General features: G+C 42.6%; 1 protein-coding gene and 1 long non-coding RNA gene across 3 annotated transcripts in view; one reads left to right on the top strand and one right to left on the bottom strand.

Moving 5' to 3' along the window:
• The window catches only part of XPO7 (exportin 7), a 40,070-nt gene extending 20,163 nt beyond the window's left edge, over positions 1 to 19,907 (top strand). For both annotated transcript variants that reach the window (XM_014796673.2, XM_004442320.3), the window contains exons 14-28: positions 258 to 393; positions 921 to 994; positions 2,133 to 2,213; positions 3,110 to 3,173; positions 3,545 to 3,653; positions 4,603 to 4,709; positions 7,612 to 7,700; positions 8,465 to 8,572; positions 11,751 to 11,833; positions 12,087 to 12,301; positions 12,527 to 12,665; positions 14,732 to 14,892; positions 16,218 to 16,316; positions 17,151 to 17,278; positions 18,312 to 19,907. In XM_014796673.2, coding sequence (XP_014652159.1) covers positions 258 to 393; positions 921 to 994; positions 2,133 to 2,213; positions 3,110 to 3,173; positions 3,545 to 3,653; positions 4,603 to 4,709; positions 7,612 to 7,700; positions 8,465 to 8,572; positions 11,751 to 11,833; positions 12,087 to 12,301; positions 12,527 to 12,665; positions 14,732 to 14,892; positions 16,218 to 16,316; positions 17,151 to 17,278; positions 18,312 to 18,405 — 1,687 coding nt within the window. In that variant the 3' untranslated portion in view covers positions 18,406 to 19,907. The remainder of the gene's footprint in view (positions 1 to 257; positions 394 to 920; positions 995 to 2,132; positions 2,214 to 3,109; positions 3,174 to 3,544; positions 3,654 to 4,602; positions 4,710 to 7,611; positions 7,701 to 8,464; positions 8,573 to 11,750; positions 11,834 to 12,086; positions 12,302 to 12,526; positions 12,666 to 14,731; positions 14,893 to 16,217; positions 16,317 to 17,150; positions 17,279 to 18,311) is intronic.
• On the bottom strand, positions 14,836 to 23,531 carry LOC147915759 (uncharacterized). The gene is made up of 3 exons (XR_015553769.1): positions 23,447 to 23,531; positions 21,999 to 22,314; positions 14,836 to 14,945 (listed from the first exon to the last, which is right to left on the bottom strand). It is a non-coding gene; the product is annotated as an uncharacterized LOC147915759 (long non-coding RNA).
• Between the last annotated feature and the right edge of the window lie 1,197 nt (positions 23,532 to 24,728).

Below are 24,728 nucleotides of genomic sequence, written 5' to 3' on the forward strand. Positions count from 1 at the left end.
CTGCCTCATCTACAGGTTCAGTGGATTCGAAGTTTTAAACATCTCACTATCATTCCTATTCATTCCTTGGCTGTGGTTCCTATGGGGCAGAAATGGAGAATTTTATTCCCTCAGCAGAGCTTAGAGACTGCAGAGAATGCCTTTCAGATAGGATGAGTAAGGAGAGGAGACATATATGACTATTTCGGGGCCGGTTGGGTTTTCTAGAGTGACAGGATATCCTGCTGTTGAGAAGATCATTGCTCTTCTTCCTCTAGGGTGCTCCAGCTCATGAACCTAACAGATTCTCGCTTGGCTCAGGCGGGTAACGAGAAGTTAGAATTGGCCATGCTGAGCTTTTTTGAACAGTTTCGTAAGATCTACATTGGGGACCAGGTGCAAAAATCCTCTAAGGTAACAAACTCTCAGTTGGTTCCATTTAGTTCTCCCTTCTGCTTGTAGAATTGCTGATTAAGGGAAACGGCTGATAACAGTTCAGGTATAATCTCTAGATTTTACATATTAGGATAGTCCAAATATCTCCTTTTACTCTGTAGAATCTGGGGAGACTCATCAAAGAATTGGGTCCATTTCTCCTGGTGCTCCATATGCTTAACAAATGGCCAGTCAAAACATCTGTTGATTTCCCCAAAATTGGCAATTTTCAGTCTCTACATAAATTGATGTTCAGAACAGCAGACGGTTTTGACAGTCTTTTTGTAATTTCAGGGTTGAAGCGGACCAGTAAGATAGCTCAGCATCTAGCCGATACTTAGTAATACTTAGAAACTAGCTCATCCCTTCAATAAAGACTTTCCCAGCATTGTTGTTCATTTTCTTCCTACATCTTACCCCCCGAGTGAGGACAGAAACAGTACTGGAATATGATTTTTCTAATCCATATTTTCCGGTTACTTTCTCTTGCCTTAATGTAACTCCAGCTGTATCGCCGACTCTCAGAAGTTCTGGGCTTGAATGATGAGACCATGGTCCTAAGTGTCTTCATAGGAAAAATGTAAGTGTTTTGGCTTGCCATCAGCAAGAGTCCCTTGCAATCCTGTTGCAACTGTAAAATGTGATCTTGGCATTGTGCTGCCAGTGCCTTGGTATTCCAGCATTGATCGTTTGCGTCAGAAAATTGTGCATTTGAGTGTGTGACAAGCTGTGCTTAGAGATATGGCCCGGCCCCAGAGCATTCCAGGCTTGTACAGGCAAGGATTTAATTTTGTTCATGCAGAATCTCATCTGTAGCCTCTAGAATCACGGGTGAAACCCTGTCATGGCATTAGCAAAATGGACCTCCCTCCCCAGTGATTGTGCTCAGCCTCTCACCTAAGCACCTTGCTGCTAGGGATGCCAAGCGTGGGCATTCACTTTCTGGTGCTGATTTCCACTAGGTATGCCCCCCAGGAGGAGAGCCCCACTTTAAAACAGGCTTATTCCTCTCCAGAAGCATCACACCCTTTGAAAGTCTTCAGTCTCCAAAATCTAGTGCTATTGTTTAAACTGCTGGAGCTCCTAATTGGCCCTTTTTTTGTTTTTGTTTCTGTTTTTAAGTTATGCCTCTTTGTTTACATTTTCCCCTTTTTAGGAGCTCAGTTTATCAAAGCGCACACTAGGAGCCAAATATATTATCCAGGGCTGTGTGCAAAGTGACATTTTGCCTCCTTCCAGCCATCCCAATCCTAAACTCTCATATCCATGAGCTGGTCAATAATTTAAAATGAAAAAAGCAAAGGGGGTCTAAAGGACTCTGCCAGCCAAGAATCCAGAAGCAAGGGCTACTAGAATTCTGCAGCTGACAGTGGATGGTGCAGGTGCAGAATTGCATACGTCTGCATGTTATCACTGCCGCAGAAATCTCTTACCCTTGCTGCAGAAATCAGCCCTGGAGTGCCCCAGAATTCCAAGGGCCTGGGTATGGGCCAGTGTAGCTTTGGAACCAAGTAGTGAAGATTATCTGAAGGATAATTTTTCTAGTCAACCAAATGTAAGTACGGAGATTTTATACCCATTTTTTGTGGTTGTGATGTCTGTGAATTGGTGATGCAGATGTGTGGTGATTCTTGATGGATGATTTTCTTCTTCCAACCCTGAAGGAAACCAGGCAAATCAAAAGTGTCTCCTGCTTTTTTTTTTCTTTTGTCCTCCAGCATCACCAACCTGAAGTACTGGGGCCGCTGTGAACCAATCACCTCCAAGACACTACAGCTTCTCAATGACCTCTCCATTGGATATCCTTTTCTAAGCCAGCGTCCGTGCACAACAGGAACTGTAGCGTGCCACAGTCTTAGAAATCATGGCTTCCTGCTGTTTCCACTTTAATTTAGCTTTACATATACTCAAGTATCTTCCATTCTCCTGGAGCCAAAGGCAATACCCACACAGAATCCAGGAATAATTTCGGACCCCAAAAGTGAGCCAACCCACAAGCTAATAATTTATTACAGATTTATCCCTGGCTGTCTCTAAGATCTAGAAATACCTGACAGATCTGTCTGATAGGACACACTCAAGGTTTTAGCATCATCAGTGGCAGCAAAGTCCCTCTTCAGCGTCTATCAGCCTATTGGCAGAAGCAGCCTGATTACAAGCCTTGCAGTAAAGGTAGTGGCTGTGCTTCCTCTTGACTTGGACTACGTATGCTTAAAGTTTGAGTTGCTCTAAGACAGCCTTTCACAACCAGGGTCTGCAAAAGAAGTAAACCCTATAAAAATTGAGTGACTTTTTTCTCAGTTCTCCCAAAGATTATACATAGGTAGTACCCTTATAAATGCATAGGAGAGAAGTTAATTCACCACACACCTTAGGCTGGGCTTTAGGGCTTAATTCTCTCTTAGAAACCCCATTGAGAAAAGCTCCTCTAGGATGTTCATGATTCTTGGGGGAAACTGCTGGGTTTTATTTATTTTCTTACAGATAGGAGTTTGGTATTCTCTCATTGATCAGCTGGATACTGCTTAGAACACATTTTTTTCCCATTTAGCAGTGCACGTGGTTAAGAAAGATATCTGGGTATGGAATTTATAAGAAAGGAGGAAGTTGTTCTTTATCCTAGAAAGTTTCATTCTGCATTAAAGGATTCTCAGTTTTCCTCACTCTTTCCTTGACCTCCTTCCTTTGTCTTTACGTACAGTAGTGTAAGGAAACTAGTGAAGCTTAGTGCCGTGCAGTTCATGCTGAACAATCACACGGTGAGTGGTCTGAGCCCCTCATCCTGCTCTGCTCTCCAGCTGCCCCCTCACACCCTTTCTCCACGTACAGAGGGGCTGTTCAGATCCCTCCTTCCACCACACTGCCGGATCACACTTACTGCCATCAGAGCTGCTCTTTGGGATCCAGGTGATCTGAGTTATGGTGAAGCACCTACTGTTGCTCATACTAGGATAAATTAGTTGTAGGGAACAACAACAATAATAAAAAAAATTATAATTCCCCCATACCCTTAAGGAATGACCATGTAACCATTAGCTTGAAAGGGCTCAGTAATTCTAAAGTTACTGGCTTGCATTCTGCCTCTAACCCATGTTTTTATCCTTGTAACTTGTTTTCTTTTCTTCATTAGAGCGAGCACTTTTCATTTTTGGGTATAAACAATCAGTCCAACCTGACAGACATGCGGTGTCGGACTACCTTCTACACGGCACTTGGGCGTCTCCTCATGGTGGATTTAGGTACTGCAATACATCCTAGAGGCTCATGAGGTCATCTGGCATTGTTCTGTTTTCACTGGATAGAAAGCTAGATGTGGAGGAGGTCTTTCCTGCTGTTTCAACAGCAGCAAACCTATCTGAAATAACAGTGTGATTTCACCAAGAACAGATCGTGCTATCACAGTCCCTGTAACTGGAAAAGAATAACAGTATGGTCTGAAGTTTTCATCTGATATGCAGTGGTTTTAAAATTCTCTTCATGTTTCTCTTCTGTAAAATAAGGCAATTGAGATTCCTAAATGCGTCTTGTTGGCCAGATAACCACCCCCCATACACACACACTGAGGTGCAACTCACTTGAGACGGTGAACACAACCTGTCTTTACTGGTTCACTAGCATGTATGAACCAGGAGGGTGTAAGCACCTTTCTAGCTCAAGTTGTGATATTAGCAGTTTGGGGTCAACTAATAATTGAAGCTCAATGGTATGTATCCTCATAATTTTGAGCTATTTAATTTTAATCCTACTAAAATGACATTATAAAACCTTCTACGTTTACGCAAGATTACTGAAAATGAAGTGTGAATGCAGCCTCCACAAGCACCTAATTCAAGTTTGAGTCTCATCTAGTTCTCATACACCAGACTCAGTCTTTTCTCAAGTGACTGTAGTTCTCACTTAAGGAAAAATAAAGAACGTAGTACCTTATATGAATCTCTGATATTGTGGCTCCGTATCGAAAAAATTTGGACATCACTGGACTAGATGATTTCTGCCATTTTTTAGTTTAAAAATTGTTTCTATATATACATTTTATTCTGAAATTACTACTAATACCTATTGAGATAATAAAGGGACCCCTTTGAATTATCCTTGGGTCTGCTCTTCTTTATACCATCTTATTTTCCATGCATATACAGCTTTGAATTTTTTATATTGGGGTCACACTCTGGATTGTTTCCCTTCCAGGAGAGGATGAAGATCAGTATGAGCAATTCATGCTACCACTCACAGCAGCGTTTGAGGCTGTGGCCCAGATGTTTAGCACTAATAGTTTCAACGAGCAAGAGGCAAAGGTGAGTCCTTCACCCACTAATTGATCAGCTTCTGGTTGAGGGCAATCCCTGAGAGAGATTAGATTAGCTAGCACTGCAGAAAATAGTGCTTATCCGTGAGTTTTCCACTGATTTAGCTTTTTATTTAATCTCTTGGACTCTTGGATTTTAAAATAAAAGAACCAGTTTGGTTTATAAACTATTTTTATGTTAAAGTGTGTTCTTAAGCAGCCCTTAGGATTTTTCGTCTGAGTTTTCAAATGTATTAGCATAAAGTTATTTTATATGTTTTCTCATTGCCTTTTTCATCTCTATTGTATCTTTAGGTTTGTCCCCTTTTTATTTTTAATACTGCTTACGAGTGCTTTCTCTCTTTTTTCCTAGATCAGTCCTTCCAGAGATTTGTTAGTTTTATTAGTCATTGTAAAAAAAAAAAAATTTGAGGGGGCTTTGTTTTAGCTGTTTTGTTTGTATTTTCTATTTCATTTATTTCTACTCTTAATCTTTATTTTCATGTATTATCCTTGGGGTTATTCTGTTGTTCTAACTTCTTTACTTTTCAGCCCTTTTTCTTTCCTAATGTAATCATTTAAAACTATAAATGTCCCTCTAGATATATTATTCCACAAGTTTTTTTTTTTAATTGTGGTAAAAAAAACATAACATAAAATTTACCATCTTAATCTTTTTTTTTTTTTGGGGGGGGGTAAGGAAGATTAGCCCTGAGCTAACATCCATTGCCAATCTTTCTCTTTTTGCTGAGGAAGATTGGCTCTGAGCTAACATCTGTGCCCATCTTCCTCCACTTTCTATGGGACACTGCCACAGCGTGGCTTGATGAGCGGTGCGACAGTCTGTGCTGGGATTAGAACCTGCGAACCCTGAGCCACCAAAGCAGAACATGCGAACTTAACCGCTACACCACTGGGCTGGCCCCCAACCATTTTTAAGTGTACAGTTCAGTAGCATTAAGTATATTCACACTGTTGTGAAACGGGTCTCCAGAATCCTCAAGTTTTAATATGTAACATTTTCATTATCATTCAGTTCTTTGTATTTTCATTATCATTCAGTTCTTTGTATTTTCTAATTTCTATTAAGATTTCTTCTTTGACACGCAAGTCATTTAGAAGGGTTTGTGAATTTTCGTATATATGGAATTTTAAAGTTATCTTTAGTTATTGATTTCTGGCACCCAGAATTGTCATTTCTTGGTTTTTGCTTTCCTCATCTTTTTACTTCACACACACCTGCTCTCCTTACCTATAGATCACTGTACCTAACCAGAAGACACTAGGCTATTAATATTCATAGGACTTTTTTGCAATGTTCGTAATGATACTGAGGCTGAATTATAGAGCCACAAAATAACCAAGGGTATTGCCCCCAAAAATACCAGGCTTTACCTGACATTCTAAAACTCTCCTTTTTCATCTTTAGAAAGCCTCTTAGTTTTCTATCTGCAAATCAGTCAGGAAATCAGAGAACAACACCACTTTGTCCAACTCTTTCTCCTCTTTATACCAGTGTTTAGGTCTGAGATGGATACCATTCAAGGCTAAGGTTAGTACGGAATCGGTAACTTAGGCTAGCGTATCAACGAGTATCAAGGATAATTGAGGGATCTCTGAGAATATCATCCCTTATTCCCCATCACATTAGTTCCATACAAAGCAAATGAAATTAATAAAAAGAATCATCTTGGCCTAGTTTGAACTACAACCATTACCCACATCTGTGTCACGCCTCACTGTAACAAGTCTTTTAGCTTGACCATGTCTTAGACTTGAACAATGAGCTTATGGTGTCAGTTCAGGAATAGAACTGTTTGCTTAAAGCAGGCTGTTAGCAGAAGTACAGTTATGTTTGTGTTTGTTTTTTTGTGTGTGAGGAAGATCAGCCCTGAGCTAACATCTGTCGCCAATCCTCCTCCTTTTGCTGCGGAAGACTGGCCCTGGGCTAACATCTGTGCCCATCTTCCTCTACTTTATGTGGGACGCCGCCACAGCGTGGCTTGACAAGCGGTACGCTGGTGCGCGCCTGGGATCCGAACCTCGGGCCGCCAGAGCGGAGCGTGCGCACTTAACCACTATGCCACCGGGCCGGTGCCAGTACAGTTGTTTTTGGCAAATGAGTCAGGATTCCCAAATGTGCTGCCTCCTTGAACCTGCTGATGAATATTAGCTTTTAAGGGCAGTCTTATTGCTGTTCAGGGCCCACAAGAAAAGACTGTATTGAGAAAGAGAGCATTGGATTTGGGGTCTTGGTGCTTTGAGTCCTAATCCTGGCCCTCTTGTCGCCCAGCAGCATGACTATGGGCAAATTAGTTGACCTCTTTAGGCCTCAGTTTCTTTTTCTCTAGAAGTATAGTGTAGTACTTCATGGCTCCAAGGTTCAACATGTCGGCCTTATTTCCAGACACCCCAACCAAAGGGGCAGGTACCATGTAGACTACTTTGTCTTCCTCCTGGCAGGGTCTGCATTTGTGTTCCTGTGGTGCTAGCATCTTTGTATAATTAGGTGTGGTACCAGACCTTTAGGATATATGGGTCTTCTACCTCTTCTTGGATGGACTTTTTTGCTTTTTTTCTTTTTTCTACCTCTAAAATGAGCTTTTTTGCTTTTCCACTTTGTAACATATGATTTATCGCAGTAATGTCTTAAAACTTTATCAGCCTCTATTTTTGCTGTGATGGGTCAGGAACCATCCCTTTTTCTTAGTATAAGAAGCTTCCAAAATTTTTAAAGTGAAAAGATTCCATTGTATGGAATAGTGTGGAAGAGACTGATTAGGAATATTTGGGAAGGAGAATTTCTTGAATGATGGGAGAAAGAATTTGATTACAGATATGTGAGATCCCCATCAGGTGGTTATAGGTGTGCTTTTTATTCTATTTTAACATATTTTTGCCTTCTACTACAGCGAACTCTAGTTGGCCTAGTAAGAGACCTGAGAGGGATAGCTTTCGCCTTCAATGCCAAGACCAGCTTCATGATGCTGTTTGAATGGATGTATCCTAATGCAAACTGGGAGCGTACCACAGCAAGCATTAACTGGAGCATGAATGGGTGATGGAGGTCATCGGGGGAGGAGGGGTAGGGAAGGAATGGTAAGGCAAAGAAGGTGAAGAGTTGCCCAAAAGGCCTGTCTTGTATCTTGTAAGCTGCCATTCCGTAGTAGTGTAATGATATAATGTTGCCTGCTCTGGGAATTGAGACTAGGAAATGAATGAGCTAGTTTCCCAGTTTCTTTTTGGGTCCCAGATATAAATGCCTGTGGAACAATACCACTGTGAAACTGTTGCACGTGAATTTTGCTACACTTAGAAACATTTCAGTCTACTAAAAAAGAGACAGCTTTACTAGGAATTAGAAAGTCTGACCTTACTGACTTCATAATCCTGAACAAATCATTTCACATCTGAGTGCCTCTGTTTCTCCAATAGTTATGTAATGGAAATAGCTGATTCGTATCCTATCACAGAAGTGTATGAGGTAAGAGGATAAATAACAACATGAAATACATTGTACTCTTCAGAAGAAAGGCATAATGTAAATTACAGTGTATTATTAGATGCCTATTACAAGTTAAAGGATACACAATCACTTTAGCACCTTCTGGTTAGAAAGACTCTAATAAGCAAGAGACAGGAAATTAGAGAACTATAATTTGATAGTTCAAATTCTCAGCACTGTGCTTGGCCAGTGCTGAGAAATTATTTAAAATTCTGTACCTTTCTGGATTCAGAAATTCCTCCTTAGCTTTTCATTTACAGATATCCATCCTACATGCCAATTCTCCAGCGGGCAATTGAGCTATGGTACCATGATCCAGCCTGTACCACACCTGTGCTCAAGCTGATGGCTGAATTAGTTCATAACAGGTAAGCAGGGAGAAGATTTTCAAAGGGCACAACTGCCCTTTTGTCTGAGAAAGCCCTAAGAGAATTTGTTCTGTCTGGTGTTGTGCGGAGATTGTGGGAGATATTAAGATTCACTGCTATCAGAATGTGAAAACCTCTGAAAGTAAATGTGTGTATGTCTTTGTTTGTTTGAAGGAAGGGTGTCCCCAACCACAGAAAGCCATAGCTGCTTGCAGGAAAGAAGTCACTTTAAAAAGAGTCTCAAGATTCTTATGAGAAGTGAATTTGGCAACCAAGGTTCTAATTTCCCCACCCAGATACATCAAAGTTAACATTCAGTAATGGTGCTGTGTCCACCACTTTCATAGTTCACATTCCAGAGAGACAGTGGAGGGTGAGCCAGGACACACAAGAATATCCTTTCTTAAGAAAGGTATTTGTTGGGGCTGGCCCCGGGGCGTAGTGGTTAAGTCCAGCGTGCTCCACTTCGGCGGCCCAGGTTCACGGGCTTGGATCCTTAGCGTGGACCTACACCACTCGTCATCCACACTTGTGGCAGTGACCCACATACAAAGTAGAGGGAGATTGGCACAGATGTTAGCTCAGGGCGAATCTTCCTCAGCAAAAAAAAAAAGAAAGGTATTTGTTTTGGCAAATTACAGCTGGATCAGTAAAGATATACTTAAAAAGACAGCAAGATTTCCAAAATACCAAATTTTAGATTTGCACAACAATTTAGAGATGGAGAAAAAAAAATCCAGCACTTTGATTTCACTAGAATTTCAGGTCTATGCATCTGCCTCTCATGGCACTCCTGAGAGAGTTAGTCATTTTTAAGACTACCTTAGTGAGGGGGTGGGTAGTATTCAAAGAGGCTATAGCCTCCTATGAGGCTTATGATCAAGAGTTATTCATTTATAAAATAGACATTTGAGAGCATCTCTTTGCCACGCACTTTCCTAGCTGTTGTGCCAGACAAAACCTCTGCCCCCTTAGATGTTACATTCTTGGGGAAAGACAGACAGTAAAACAAGTGTGGAAGATCATTTCAGACAGTAGTGAGTGCTATGAAAAAAACAAAACAAGGTAATAAAACAGAGGAATTGAAGGAGAGGAGGGACAGAGAAGGTGATGTTTAAGCTGGGATCTGAATAATGAGAAAGTTTCTGATAGCCCTGCAAAGAGAAGGGACAAGAGCGTTCTGAACTGAGAAGATAGCTGCAAAAAGTCCTAAGATGGGATGAGCTTGCTGGGACTTGAGACAGAAAAATGCCACTGACTGGAGCGTGGTGAGTGAGGGGAGGCCATGGCAGGCAGTGAGTGAGACAGACAGGCAAGAGGATGGATGGTATAGTGACGTAGTGCAGCAGTGGGGAAGGGGCATGTATCCTCATTACAGTGGGAAGCTGCTGAAGAAAGTCTTTCAAGCAAGGGATTGATGATTTAAAGGTATCAGTCTAGCCACCAGATGAAAAATGGGACTCTGGGGGCAAGAGTGGAAGCAGAAGAACCATACAGGACATGGATGGATTCAGTCATATTGTAGAGCTAGACCTTGAAGCGTTCAGTGTGGGGAGGGAAGGAAAGAAAATCATGAAGGACTCCTGGGTTTGAGGCCTTACCAACTAGATCAGTGAAGCTCCTTAAAAGGTGGAGCAAACCGAAGAAGTACTCTAGTCTAGGAAACACTCAGGAACTCAAAACTCAGGTTAAGATGTCTGCCTTCCCTGCCTGACTGCTGTTGTAGCATTCCAAGTCCCTTTGCATCTTTTCTTCTGATAAAGTGGTAACAATGCTTATATCCTTCCCTCAGCTGCCACTGAAGCTATAAAGGTAAATGTAGATTCATGTCCAAAGGGCTGTGAGTTAGTACTACCAAGAAGTGACTGTGGTACAAGCTATACTAATCAAATAAATTTGAGAATTTTAAGAGAATAATTTTATCTGCTGCTTTTTTTTTTTTTTGCTTTTTTTTAATTGATGTCATAGTAGTTTGTAACATTGTGAAATTTTAGTTGTACATTATTGTTTGTCAGTCACCATATAAATGCGTCCCATCACCCCTTGTGCCCACCCCCCAACTCCCTTGTCCCTGGTAACCACCAAACAGTTCTCTCTGTCCATGTGTTAGTCTATTTGCCACGTATGAGTGAAATCATACAGTGTGTGTCCTCTGTCTGGCTTATTTCACTAAACATAATACCCTCTAGGTCCATCCATGTTGTTGCAAATCAGACGATTTTGTGTCTTTTTATGGCTGAGTAGTAGTCCATTGTATATATATACCACATCTTCTTTATCCAGTCATCAGTCGAGGGACACTTAGGTTGCTTCCACTTCTTGGCTATAGTGAATAATGCTGCAGTGAACATAGGGGTGCATACGCCTCTTTAGATTGTTGATTTCAGGTTCTTTGGATAAATACTCAGTAGTGGGATAGCTGGATCATAAGGTATTTCTATTTTTAATTTTTTGAGAACTCTCCAGACTGTTTTCCATAGAGGCTGCACCAGTTTGCATTCCCACCAGCAGTGAATGAGGGTTCCCTTTTCTCCACAACCTCTCCAACATTTGGTATTTCTTGTCTTGGTGATTATAGCCATTCTGAGAGGTGTAAGATGATATCTTAGTGTAGTTTTGATTTGCATTCCCTGATGGTTAGTGATGTTGAACATCTTTTCATGGTGCCTATTGGCCATCTGTGTATCTTCCGTGGAAAAATGTCTGTTCATATCCTCTGCCCCTTTTTTTATTGAGTTGTTTGTTTTTTTGTTGTTCAGTTGTGTGAGTTCAAGATTAACCCCTTGTCAGATGTATGATTTGCAAATATTTTCTCCCAGCTGGTGGGTTGTCTTTTTATTTTGATCGTGGTTTCATTTGCCTTGCAGAAGCTCTTTAGTCTGATGAAGTCCCACTTGTTTATTTTTTCTTTTGTTTCCCTTGTCCAAATAGATGCTGCTTCATTTTTTTAAATATTTTCAGTTTGAGCAGAACTTGAATCTGGCTTGGTGATCTTCAAGATATAAGCTGTATCAGTGGTTAAATATCTTTGATTAACTTGATTATTTCACATTAGGCTAGGTAATCTGCACATCTTAGTGCAAAAAGAATCACCCGAGGTACTCAGATGAGAGCCTGAAGTACCGCAATCTTCCAGCAACATGCCTCTGACTTTTTCTCCTTCTGTGCTCTCTGTTAGATCCCAGCGACTCCAGTTTGATGTTTCTTCCCCCAATGGCATCTTACTCTTCAGAGAAACCAGCAAGATGATAACAATGTATGGTAGGTTCTTTAGAGGAACATAACCCTGGAAGTGAATTCCAGCTCCATCACCATACTGTATGCCGTCTGGATCTCAGGCTAGCCCTGGCAGTGGCCGGGACAGCACTGTCAAGGCATGCTGTGTTGCTCATAACATTTGTATTACAGTGCCAACTGGCACCGAGGGCCTTTGGAGTAGGAGGGTTGAGTTGGTATGTAAACTATCAACTATAATGTGGTTGAATAAATATATATATATCACATGTCTACTCAGGCAATCGCATCCTGACACTAGGAGAGGTCCCAAAGGATCAGGTGTATGCACTGAAGCTCAAGGGCATCTCCATCTGCTTCTCCATGCTAAAGGCTGCTCTCAGTGGGAGTTATGTCAATTTTGGAGTCTTCCGTCTCTATGGAGACGATGCCCTGGACAATGCTCTACAGACCTTCATCAAGCTGCTCCTCTCTATTCCCCACAGTGATCTCCTGGTAAGCCTTAAGCTTCATTGACAGGCTCCAGGGCCCTCATCCTGTTGTCTTTTTTTTCCCTGAGATCATGATTGAATGTTTCTCTGAGAACTATAAGCTAGCTCCAACTAGGCCTTTTGTCTTCACATCTGAAGGGAACTAAGCTATTTTATTTAAGGTCTTGGCTCCTTGCATGCAGGGGTACACAGCGCCAAAGCTGATTTTTATCCTCCTCTTCTCCCACAGGATTACCCCAAGCTCAGCCAGTCTTATTATTCACTACTGGAAGTCCTGACCCAGGACCACATGAACTTTATTGCAAGCCTGGAACCTCATGTCATCATGTATATTCTCTCTTCCATTTCTGAAGGACTTACTGCACTTGGTAAGCCCCTGGGTTGGTTGGTTTCTTTTTACGACTTAACTAAACAAAAAGGGAGATACTTGCCCCATATCCAATATGATTACTACTTTGGGGAGTTGGCCCTAACAACAGAGTACATGACTCATGGGTACATTCTCATCCAGCAGATACTTGCTGGTCCCCTCCTAAGGACCAGGCACTGTGTTAGGCACTAAGGATACAGTAATTAATAACACTAGTCCCTGCCCTTTAGGAGCCTTTTATCTAGTGGATGAAACAGACAACAGCCTGTTGACCACACTTACCTACTTACACACTATGGTGGGGGTGAGTACGAAGTGCTGTGGGAGCTCCCAGGAAGAATACCTCAGCTCCTGGTTTTGAGGAGGTAGGGTCAAGGAAAGCTGGCTGGAAGACTTGGTATCAGAGTGTAAACCTGAAAGCTGAACAGGCCTTATCAGGTTAGTGGAGGAGGCTTCCTAGCAGTAGGAACCACAAGTGCTAGCACCCAGGGGCAAGAAAGCATTGGGAAATCCAGGTGGCTGGCACACTCGTGCAGAAGAGGAGAGGAATGAAGTGAAGCTAGATAGATAGGCGGGAGAAATCTAGAGATCACAAAGGGGGCCCTTAAGCCATATCAGGGTGTTTGGAGTCTATCCTGAGGACAGTAGAAGCTGTGGAAGGGCTTTACTCAGCTAGCTCCGTAAATTTTTCCATCCTACTCCAGCTGGTTCTTGTCAACCATTTTGTTCCTAGGCTGCCTTCTAGCAATCTAAGTAGGTGTGTATGGGTTCAGAGAATAAAATACATTTTTATGTTGGGCTGAGCAAAACATAAATAGGAAGACAGCTGTAAAATAATCATGACATATTGCAAATGCACATAGAATGACTTTTGGGTTGTCTACTGTGGTGAGTTGTCCACACCTCTGTGCCACTTCTTTTTTATGTATTACTTCCAGCGGAGTGCATAGCCATATATCTAGGACAGTCTAGCCAAGGTATCAGACCATGCTTTGGAAGGCTGTTTTATAGCTTCTCAAAAATAGAGGGGCCTCTATGTAAACGGAAACAATGGTTTACTCTGTAAGGGTTCATCCGTTAGTGCTCTGGCCTGTACCTCACCTAGTCAGAGCTTTTTCCACAGGCTGTGCTGCAGTGCCACCTTGGTAAAATGCAGAGACGAGTCTGCAGCTCCCTGCCCCATAATCCCTCCGAGATGTTTTGGAGATAAACAAAGAATACAGTACCCCACTCTAACAAACAAGATGTTGATAGCTATGTTAAGCTGTGCTTACTGACATCACCCAGGTAACTCAGAGTATAGGCTCACAACTCAGACTGCTTGGATTTTAATCACAGCTCTTCCAGTTATTAGCAGTGTGATCTTGAGGCGAGTCACATAACCTCTTCACACTTTGATTTACTCATTTATAAAATGGAACACCTGCCTCCTAGAGTTCTGAAGAGGATAAATAAGATAATACCTATAAAGTCCTTAGCACAATATCTGACACAATAGAAGTACTTGCTATATGTAAACTTTTTTTTTTTTTTTTTTGCTGGGCAAGATTTGCCCTGAGCTAACATCTGTTGCCAATCTTCCTCTCTCTTTTCTGTTTTCTCCCCAAAGCCCCAATACATAGTTGTATATTCTAGTTGTAGGTCCTTCTGGTTCTTCTATGTGAGCTGCCGCCACAGCATGGCTACTGAAAGACGAGTGGTGTAGTTCTGTACCCAGGAACCAAACCTGGGCCACCAAAGCGGAGCATGCTGAACTTGAACCACTAGGCAGAAGACATATGTCCACACCACATTGAGTCAATAATTTCAATATTTATTTATTTATATTGTCTATTATCACACACTCACTTTCCAACTTAGAATTGGGCCTTGCTATATGATGAAGGTGAGAAGTTAACAGGAAGCATCCCAAGCAGTGGCCTTGGCTGAAATGGCCACAATTCCCAGTCTGACTGGGTACCTCTGTGGGATCTCAGCTGAGGGCAATCCATGTTTGCCCAAGTCATCAGCAGCTCTACTCCACCTGTTCCTGCTCTGTTCCACCCCTGTCCTCCTTTGTCCCAGATACCATGGTGTGCACAGGCTGCTGCTCCTGCCTGGACCACATTGTGACGTATCTCTTCAAGCAGCTGTCACGTAGCACCAAGAAGAGGACGACGCCCCTGAACCAGGAGAGTGACCGCTTTCTGCATATTATGCAGCAGCATCCAGAGATGATCCAGCAGGTAAGGAACATGAGGGTTAGGAGGCAGTGTCAGGTGTCCTACAGTGGAAGAACCTGAAAGAGATGGGAGGTGAAGCAAGATGAGTCTGACTAACATCTCACCAGGTTAATGCCGCCAAGGTAAATTTTACGCCTTAAAATTGCAATGGATTTTGAGTTGGCTGAGTAATCACTGGATATAGAAAATATGAAAAAAATCAGGTGCTGAATTGTTTTGTGTGTGTGTGAAATTTTTGTTGTACATCATTGTTTTTCAGTCACCATATAAATGCATCCCTCCACCCCTTGTGCTCACCCCCCCCACCCCCCTTGCCCCTGCTAACCACCAAACAGTTCTGTCTGTCCATGTGTTGGTTTATCTTCATGCAGTGTTTATCTTTCTCTTTCTGGCGTATTTCGCTTAACATAATACCCTCCAGGTCCATCCATGTTGTTGCAAATGGGACGATTTTGTGTTTTTTTATGGCTGAGTAGTATTCCATGGTGTGTGTGTGTGTGTGTGTGTACACACACCACATCTTCTTTATCCAATAAGTTGAGGGACACTTGGGTTGCTTCCATGTCTTGGCTGTAGTGAATTGTTGAGTGTCACACCAAGCTCCGTGCCTTCATTGGGCCTGTCCCATGAGCACTATCCCCCTTCCATGACAGTGACTTTGCTCACCCATTGCCATAAATGGGGCATGAGTTAGCAGTATCCAGCTGTAAAGCTTCCCACCAGAATGGGAATAAGAATGCAGGACAAAAGGAAATAACTGACCACACAGACATCAAACCACATGCTTGCCATCGTTCTATTTGTACGCGTCTTTTCAACAATAAGATTTGCAAAAATATACTAGATAAAAATAGGCAAAGAAATGGGATTGGTGGAATTATTTAGATTTTAGCCAATAATATTTTAACCAGTCTCATCTTTGTCTACATTGTTCTCTAAAGAAACAGTGAAATAATTCACATTCCCATCACATCCTCAAAATGTTATAAAGCTATCTCCTCTGAGACAAGCACCTGGGAGATAGAGTACGAAGTGATTTTGCCTACTGTAATCATTTGCTTGACCCATCCCATTCCCCACAAAAATCAGGGTGAACTGGAAAGGTCCATTTTTAAGTGAATTATCAAACCAATTTAAAGAACAGAAAAGGAAATACCTTAGAAGAAAAACTTGTCTTGTAATAATAGAAGATTAAAATGAAGCTTCCTAAACTGTCTGCTTTACCCCAGACAGAGAAAGCCTTCAACCTAATAAACTCTGTTTGGAATCTGTACTTATATCTTGGGTAGCCACAAACCAAGTCACTGCCTCAGATTCTCCATTTCCAGATGCTGTCAACGGTGCTGAACATCATCATCTTTGAAGACTGTAGGAACCAGTGGTCTATGTCCCGACCCCTACTTGGCTTGATACTACTTAATGAGAAGGTAAGAGAGCCAGCTCCCTGGTGCCTAGAGCCAAAAGCAGGAGTACTCATGCATTTGGCTATCATTTTCCAGGGCACTGTGAAAAATACTTACAGAAACACCCCACAGTGGTGAAACAGAGGGAAAATGGCCCATTTCTGAGCCTGTCCTTTTTATGCTTCGAATAACACATCATCGTTTAACTGTTAGAAGTCAGCACATGTGGCAGTTCAGAAAAAGGTAAAGGATGAGGAAGTGTTAGAAGGAGAGAATATACCTGGAGATCAGAGCACCTAAGACCTAAGTTCTAGTTCCAGCTCTGCCATAAACAAACATAAATAAGTCGACATATTCCTGTAAAAGAAGAATCTGGACCAAATGACCCTTATAGTGTTTACAAATTTATTTATTTATTTATTTTTGAGGAAGATCGGCCCTGAGCTAACATCCGCCAATCCTCCTCTTTTTGCTGAGGAAGACTGGCAGTGGGCTAACATCCATGCTCATCTTCCTCCACTTCATATGGGGTGCTGCCACAGCATGGCTTGACAAGCAGTGCATCGGTACGCGCCCACGATCCGAACCGGCGAACCCCGGGCCACCGCAGCAGGGTGCGCGCACTTAACCGCTTGCGCCACTGGGCTGGCCCCTACAAATTTAAAATTCTTGATTTTTAAGTAAGATAAAGATATATTATTTTACAAGTACTTGCTTGCACAAAAAAGGGTATCCAATTTTAGTAGATATTCCATTTCTTCTCGGAGAAGAACATTCCTTCAACCCTGCAGATTGTGGAGGGCTAATCTGCATTTCCCCATCTTCTCTTCTTACCCTCTCTCACTCCTTACCCCACAGTATTTTTCTGACCTAAGGAACAGTATCGTGAACAGCCAGCCACCAGAGAAGCAGCAGGCTATGCATCTGTGTTTCGAAAACCTGATGGAAGGCATTGAGCGAAATCTTCTTACGAAAAACAGAGACAGGTGAGTGTAGAGGAGGGTCCTGCAAAGAAATCCTAGGCAATTGTTATTTTTCAAATCATTGAGACAAGGGAAATTCCTTAGAAGTCTTTTAGTGGCCATCTAAAGCAGTGCTGTCCAGTGGAAAAGCAAACCACATAAGTAATTTTAAATTTTCTAGTAACCACATTAAAAAAGGTAAAAAGAAACAGACAAAATTCATTTTATTTAACCCAGTGTATCCAAAATATTATCAATATTTTAAATTAATATTTAAAAATTGAGAATTTTAACGTTCTTTTCATTGTACTAAGTCTTCAAGATCCTGTGTATTTTACACTTAACAGGGCATCTCAATTCAGATGCTAAATTTTCATTGGAAGTACTTGATTTGTATTTAGATTTCATAAAATTTACAGTTGACAAAGTAGATTCCCATACTCAAGTTGTTCCAAACATACTTAGAAGTTGTTCAATAACTGAATTGAATATCAGGCTTTTCTAAATTAATTTTTAAATTTTATTTAATTTTAGTTAATTTAAAATAGGGCATTTTAAATTAATTAGGGTGCGATTGGGGCACTGAATTTTAAATTTAATTTGATTCAGTTCCTTAGTTGCACTGGGCACAGTGCAAGTGCTCAATAGCCGTATGTGGCTAGTGGCTACCATATTGGACAGCAAAGCTCTATACCATAGGTCTCTTGGCAATAAGAAATGAGATAGCTTCAATCTCTTCCTGCCCTCACTTTGTGACGATTACTTCCCACCTCTGTCAGTAAGATTCCTTTTGTGCTGCCATGAGCCCAAGGTGGCCCTCAAGCCCCAGATTTGACCAGATCTCGAGACCTGCCATGAAGTTGTCAGGTAAAAAGGAGCACAAAACTAGCCCAATTTTCCCTTAATGTCTTAAGACTGAGATTAACTGACCTTAGAAACAGAACCCATCAATTCACACATTCTGTCTCTCAGTAGCTACTTGTCTGCTAGAAGCATTTTAGGCAGAGACCTTTCCCTTCCACCCTATTCCCACAACCTACATGCATCCTCTCTGTAGGTTCACCCAGAACCTGTCTGCATTCCGTCGAGAAGTCAACGACTCGATGAAGAATTCCACTTATGGCGTGAATAGCAATGATATGATGAGCTGACACCTCCTTGGACCCTACCTGTACAGAGCAGCGTCCCTTTGGTCTGGCCCAGAGGGGCGAGCAATTACAAGGGAGAGGGCCTGGCTGATCCTGGCTCCGTCTCCAGGGGTGTGGGGAAAATGGCAATGGTCAACTAGCTACTTCCCCAGGGAATAGGGGTGTGAGTGCACTCACTAGGGGGCAGGGCGCTGCTGGTTCTTGGGGGATTGGGTAGGAAGGGTGGTGGGAGGAGATAGAGACACAAATGTGTGAGACTCCAGCCCCCTCCTCCTGGGGCCACCCAAGGGGGGAGAACCCCCAGTGTCCTGCCACAACCTGCCTTGTATAAACATGTACATTTTTTCATAACATTTTGAACAAGGTTTATATTGACTCAAGTTTAAAAACAAAAAGTGTGACTGAAAAATTTTTACAGAGTCTAGTGCACCAATGCTGACGTGAGGGGTTGTGTATGCGAGTGAGGAAAAAATGTGTATTATGGTGGCCTGAAGCTTTACTGGACAAGGATGTGTGAACGTGCAGAGATATATTTAGTGACACAGTGTAGAGAGGCAAAAAAAAGTAAAAATTCCAAATGTATATTTTTTCTTATTGCCCTTTCCTTGCCCCCAAAATTATCACTTCCTGTTACTGTATTACCCTTGTTATTAGGAACTCTAAGCCATGCAGAGCACCGTCCCTCCCCTTCAGCCGTAGATGCTGCCCTAGGTCCCTTGGCCTCTTGCAGTGACAGACAACTCCAGCTAAAACTGTTTGGTGTTCTTGGCTTCATCCTTTTTCCCACTTGGCTTACCCTCAACCCCAGACAGATGCCTCTCGCTTTTAAAAGTCGGATGTAACTCTATGATTTAGGGCTCTTGGTCTCTGTTAAGGTGGAGACCAGAGAGAAGGAGTTCGGCCCACTGCTATTCTGGTGAGCAATTTAGATGAGTCCACCAGAGGCCCAACTGCGTGTGGCCAACAACTTTTAGTCTTCCCCAGCCCTTGAGGCAGTGTGTGTGGAGGTGTGCGTGTGGATATTTATATATGTACCCTGCACTCGTGAATGTATGAACTGGAGCAAGTTGTTACTACAGTGGAGGGGTTCTTAATAACAAGGTCTGCCTGGCATGAAGTATTTAACATTCTCCTACCCCTTTAAAAATATACATTTTTATAAAATGAAAACCATAATAAATGTTTTGAATATAAAAAAAAATTAATCTACAGAGGAAAATTAATGGAGAAAGCTACTTGCCTTGTACTTTTTCCACAATTGTTGCTGCTAGTTGTACGCATCTCTAGTTCAGCTCTTGCCCATGGGACACTCATCAATTAGGTTTTACATTTTTTTCTCTCCTCTACCCCCAGAAACAAGCCTGTTCGTTTTTTTTTCTTCTCCTCTGGCGACTGTGTGGTGAATCCTTCCTTGCGTGATCAGGTTGCGGATAGACTTGTAAGGGTGTTTGCCGCATACAGTGTAAGCATTGTGACCGCCAATAAACTTTAATGGTTTCTACTGACCTGGTTTCAGCAGTCAAGTCTAGTGTGTCTGCAGGGACACGTCCCACTCTAAACCATGAAGACGTTTGAAACATCCATTCTTAAAAGCCAGTGGATGACAGGGATCCCTCAACCTTTTCAAATTAGCTTGTTTCTCATTGGACTAAGTCTGACTCAATTTCTTTTAAAAGTATGATTGGTTTAGTTGACAACAAAATATGTATCTTAATACTTGTCAATGTTCCTGGCAATTAAGTTCTCTTATACCTAGGTACTACATAGTATGGGGATGAGCAGCAGTCCCCGGTAACTGTAGTGTTCTTCATTTGATAATTCTGGCCCGTGAGGTCTGCAAAGTATTTTTGCTGTTGTCCACAGCTATAAAAGTGAAGCCACTCTCCTTCTTTACTAGTTTTCAGGTAATAACATGGCAACAAGCAGAGAAGTAATAATTGCAGAAAGTCCAGTTTTATTAATATTCTGACATCTGCTCCTCTAATGTGGGCTGGGATTCATTCACTAGACCTTGACAAGTTTAAGAATAATTGTTATCCCCTAACATACTTTGCAGACTCAGTGGGCCAGAATTATCAAATGAAGAGCACTATTTAGTTAACAGGGACTACCTGTCATTCCTCTACTGTGTAGTACCCAGGGAAGGGAAGTTACTGTCAGGAACACTGTGATGTGCTTATGTCCAGTAAATCACAGGCCCTAGAGCACCACTCTTGTCCACCTTATCTAGAGGTACTGCTACCTGTGTCTGCTGTTTCGGTCTTCTGGGTACCTTCTTTGGTCCCAAGTTATTTCAAAGGCAAATACAATTGATTCATCTTAGCCACGTGTGTCTCTAAGCCTAATAGAAATATAAAATGGTAGGCATCATTAATACACAAAACACTCCAGTCACATGTTCCAGTGACCTTGAATTCTAATTCTGTAGTAAATAAGACAAAAAACTTTCTCACAGGTACTTGAAGAACTCCCTCTCCTCCAACTATCCTGAGATGCTGACTGATCAGCAAAATCCCAGACCCCTCCCTGCCCTTCCACAAAAACAATGTCAGAGGCAAGAAACTCACCAGAGGTGGTGGTCTCCTCAGTGCAGTCCAGTCATGCCCAAATGCCACAGTTACAGTCTTCCACAGCCACTTGGGGCTTGTTAAACAGTGAAGCTGTTCCTTTCTTAATTGACAGTTATAAGGGGGGCACCCAAAAAATAGCCACCTTTTCTGGTTAATTATCAGCAATTTCACATGATTCAACCTAAAAAATGTGAAAGCCACTTATCTTTAAACTTTGCTTTCCCCAGGAAATCATATGGAGGTTGTATTCAGTTAAAACATGAGTTTATTGGTTTCTAGAATATCCTGGGCACTATGGTCACCATGTCAAGTGGTTTTAGACAGTGTTTCCTGACACAAACTGTAACTTATGTTGACAAAACACCTAAAGTCTTTACTGCAGATTATTAAATTGCATTATGTATGTATGTGTCTGTTTTGTTGGCTCTGCCCAAATAAAGGTTATCTATTCCCGCTCAAGTATAAATCAGACAAAGAAAGAAGGGTTTTGGCCCAGGCCCTGAAATCAAATTTCAGGTTTTTAGATTTTAAGAAGAAAGGACTTGAAGCTGAGTGTCAATTTTCTAATGACCAGTGACAACCCACTAAGAAATAATAGTTTTATATTCTGCAAACATGAACTTACTTGTAAGAACTTGTTTCTTTTTCCCCCAAGTAGACAGATGTTCTAGTACCTTATGAAATTTCAACCAAGTGCAGAAACAGACCACCGTCCAAAATATTCTTAATCATGGGGTAACATGAATTGAATCTAGAGAGCCAAAACACCTTTCTATAGCCTATTTGCCACCAGCCAACCCTCTGCCCACCCAAGGTTTTTGCCTGATCTACAAACTAACCTAAGTTGCCATATAATGCTGCCAAAGTGCGAAAGCAAAAAAGTAAGCAAAGATAATTACAGGGAACCTGCAAAAGCCATAAATCTGATGACAAGGCCTTGAAAAATGTAAATGATTATAACTGTTTAAAAGGCCTAGTTCTTTAAATATTTTAAAAATAAAGTTGAAAAGATAATAAGGTACTCACCAGTCATAATTAATACAACTGCCAGCTAGGTGCTAGATAATGTCTAAGAGGATTCTTGCCTCTGTCGCTTGTCCATTACATCTATCGGGATTCTTAGATACCGTGGAATTCACTAGTCAGCCACTTCGGTGTATTTCAGGAGCAATGGGTCAACTAAACAAATCAGCTGCCAGACAGTAGATCATCAGAATGGAGAATGGAATCAAGCTTGGAACATTATTCCTCTTCCTCAGCAAACCCTATGGTTTTCAGGACAGCCTGACTGCTGCTGTGTGTTCATTTGTCAAATACTTAGCATCCACTATAGGCCAGACACCTTTTTGAGAGTCAGCAACAGAAAAGGAAACGCAAAAGAAAAGCAAAAAACATCATTTGCACGGCAAATTCATTGCCACTTTTCTGTGTAAGATCCCTCAACAGTACAAACTGACTCCAAAACATAGTGAACAGTACTTAACAAGCACCATACACAATTATATTTTAAATTCTGCTTGATAACCATGAAGACAGACAACTCAGACTTAAGCATACAGCATCACCTACATGGCCCAAACCATCCCATTATTAGGCTACAAAGGAATGAAAAGTGACAAATGGGGAATCTCCTAATCCCTGCTATCGGATAACAAATTAAGCAAGTCCATGCATGTCTGGATTCAAGGTGTGGAGGACAACCAAACTCAGGATAAAAACTGATTAGTGGAACAATAGATCAGGCTTTATGTAAAGCTCAGAGGGGCCATATACAGAGTCTGATAGTAAAAGGGTGGGGGAATGTAAGAGCAGTAGTCTCAGAGTCAGAAAACCAAGCCATCTCTCCTCAGCTCTTCAAGACTGATTATAATGAAGGGACAGCATCCTCTCAAGGCTGAATTAATTCAACTGGGAAATTAATGGAAATTAAACCACTTTTCATTTTAAGAACAGCAGGCTATTATCATTTCTGTTTATCAGAAAACCAGTTCCCCACTCTTTAACACTGCAGTCTGGGACACGTGTCACAAAGCAAATCAAGTTATAAGCTTTACCGACCAGCTGCAGCCTGCCATTCAACTAGACGCGGCCACTGCCCTCGCTGGCTCCCCGTCCCACCTCGTGCCTTTTCCCAGTCTGCAGAACCCTTTCTTCTCAGTCTAAACGCCATGCCTTCTGCCCACCTCCCCTTCTCAAGACCCAAGGGAGAGCCCCACTCTCTCTCAGGTCTCCCCTCCTGTCCCTATGTCTTACGGCCTACTCACACGTTCATGTGAGGTATTCCTAACCCCATTTCTTCCCCATCTCAGCAACCAAAATGTGCTCCTTATGAGCCGGGACCGGACGACAAAGATCGTGAGGAATGAAAAGGACGTGTTTCTGGGGCGTGGGGAGAGTGGAGACAGCTGGACCTAACTGGGGTGACACCCCTGCAGAGAGCGCCCCGGCTGCCTGGTTGGGCGGGTGAAACTCACATCGTTGCCATACGCCTCTACCAGAAAGAAAAGAGCAGAAGCAGCTGAACCGTCCCCCCGACCCTGCGAAGGAACGAGGGCAAGGATTCACCCGCGCCCCGGCAGGACTCCCCCGACAAGCCGCCGCGCCCCGGAAGTGGTTCCGCGCGTTCCTGCCGTCCTCGTCGCGTTTGCGCACACGGGCTCGCTCCGTCGCCGCGCCTCCGCCTCCGCCTCCGCCCGGCCTGCGGTGTTGCGGCTGGAAGAAGGGTGCGGCGTCTCTGTGGTGGTCGGAGCGTTCTTGTCCGGCAAGGCCGGATTGGCCTGCGGCGGCCCTCGGACCCTCACCGAGCCGGGTGCCCGGTAGAGGTTCGAGCTCACACACGTGGCCTCGTCCGCGGCGGTAGTCGGGAGGCACTGTTCCAGGACCGGGTCTTCGGCTGGGAAGAACTCGGTCGAGGGGGCACACAGGCTGAAGAGGGTGATGACTGCGCACCCCACCTGCTCTGGTGGTGTGAAGGAGGAGCCCCCGAGCGGAATCGGAAGGCAGGGCAGAACACTCAGGCAGTGCAGAAACACTGTGGCATGAAACGCCTTGGACCTTTCTAGGAGTTGCAAAAATAGCCTGGCTGGAGGGAGAGGGCAGCCCTATACATGTCAGGATGAGGGGTGGGGCACAAAAGGTTGGAATTTGATCCTAAAAGCCTTAAGTTTGCAGCGGCCACTTTGCAAAGCAGCCTGATGACCAATCTTCGTTTACCCACTAGCTAGTGGGTAATAAGGATTTGAACCAAAACAAGGGCTGTGGGGAGAGAGTTGAGAAATAGGGGAGTGGGCCAAGGGAGGGGTTTGGAATCAACAGGACTTTGTGACGCAGTTGGATGTGGAGAGTAAATGAAAGAAGATTCTAGTAGGAGTCCCAGGGTCCAGAATAGAGCAGCAACGGAATCAAGGCAAAGGAAGCATGGGACAGTATGGGGATGAGGGCAGAGAGCTTGGTGAGCCTGAATGGAAATGTGCTCCAAGGAGACTGCCCTGTGCTTGCAGGCAGAGCACCTGAGAATGCACGAAAAAATCAGAAAATAAAAGAGAACTTCCAGTTACTTTATGAAACAAGCACTTCCTTGATACCAAAACCAGACAAACACATTAAAACAAAGAACAACTCTTTAGACTGATATCCCTCATGAACAGTAATGCAAAAATCCTTAACAAAATATAAGCGATTCAAATGCAAGAATACATAAAAAGGATAGTATATTATGACTAAGTGGGATTGATTCTAGGAATGCAAGGTTGATTT

Source organism: Ceratotherium simum, chromosome 12, assembly GCF_057802395.1.
Source record: "Ceratotherium simum simum isolate JZ-2026a chromosome 12, ASM5780239v1, whole genome shotgun sequence".
Lineage (NCBI taxonomy): Eukaryota > Metazoa > Chordata > Mammalia > Perissodactyla > Rhinocerotidae > Ceratotherium > Ceratotherium simum.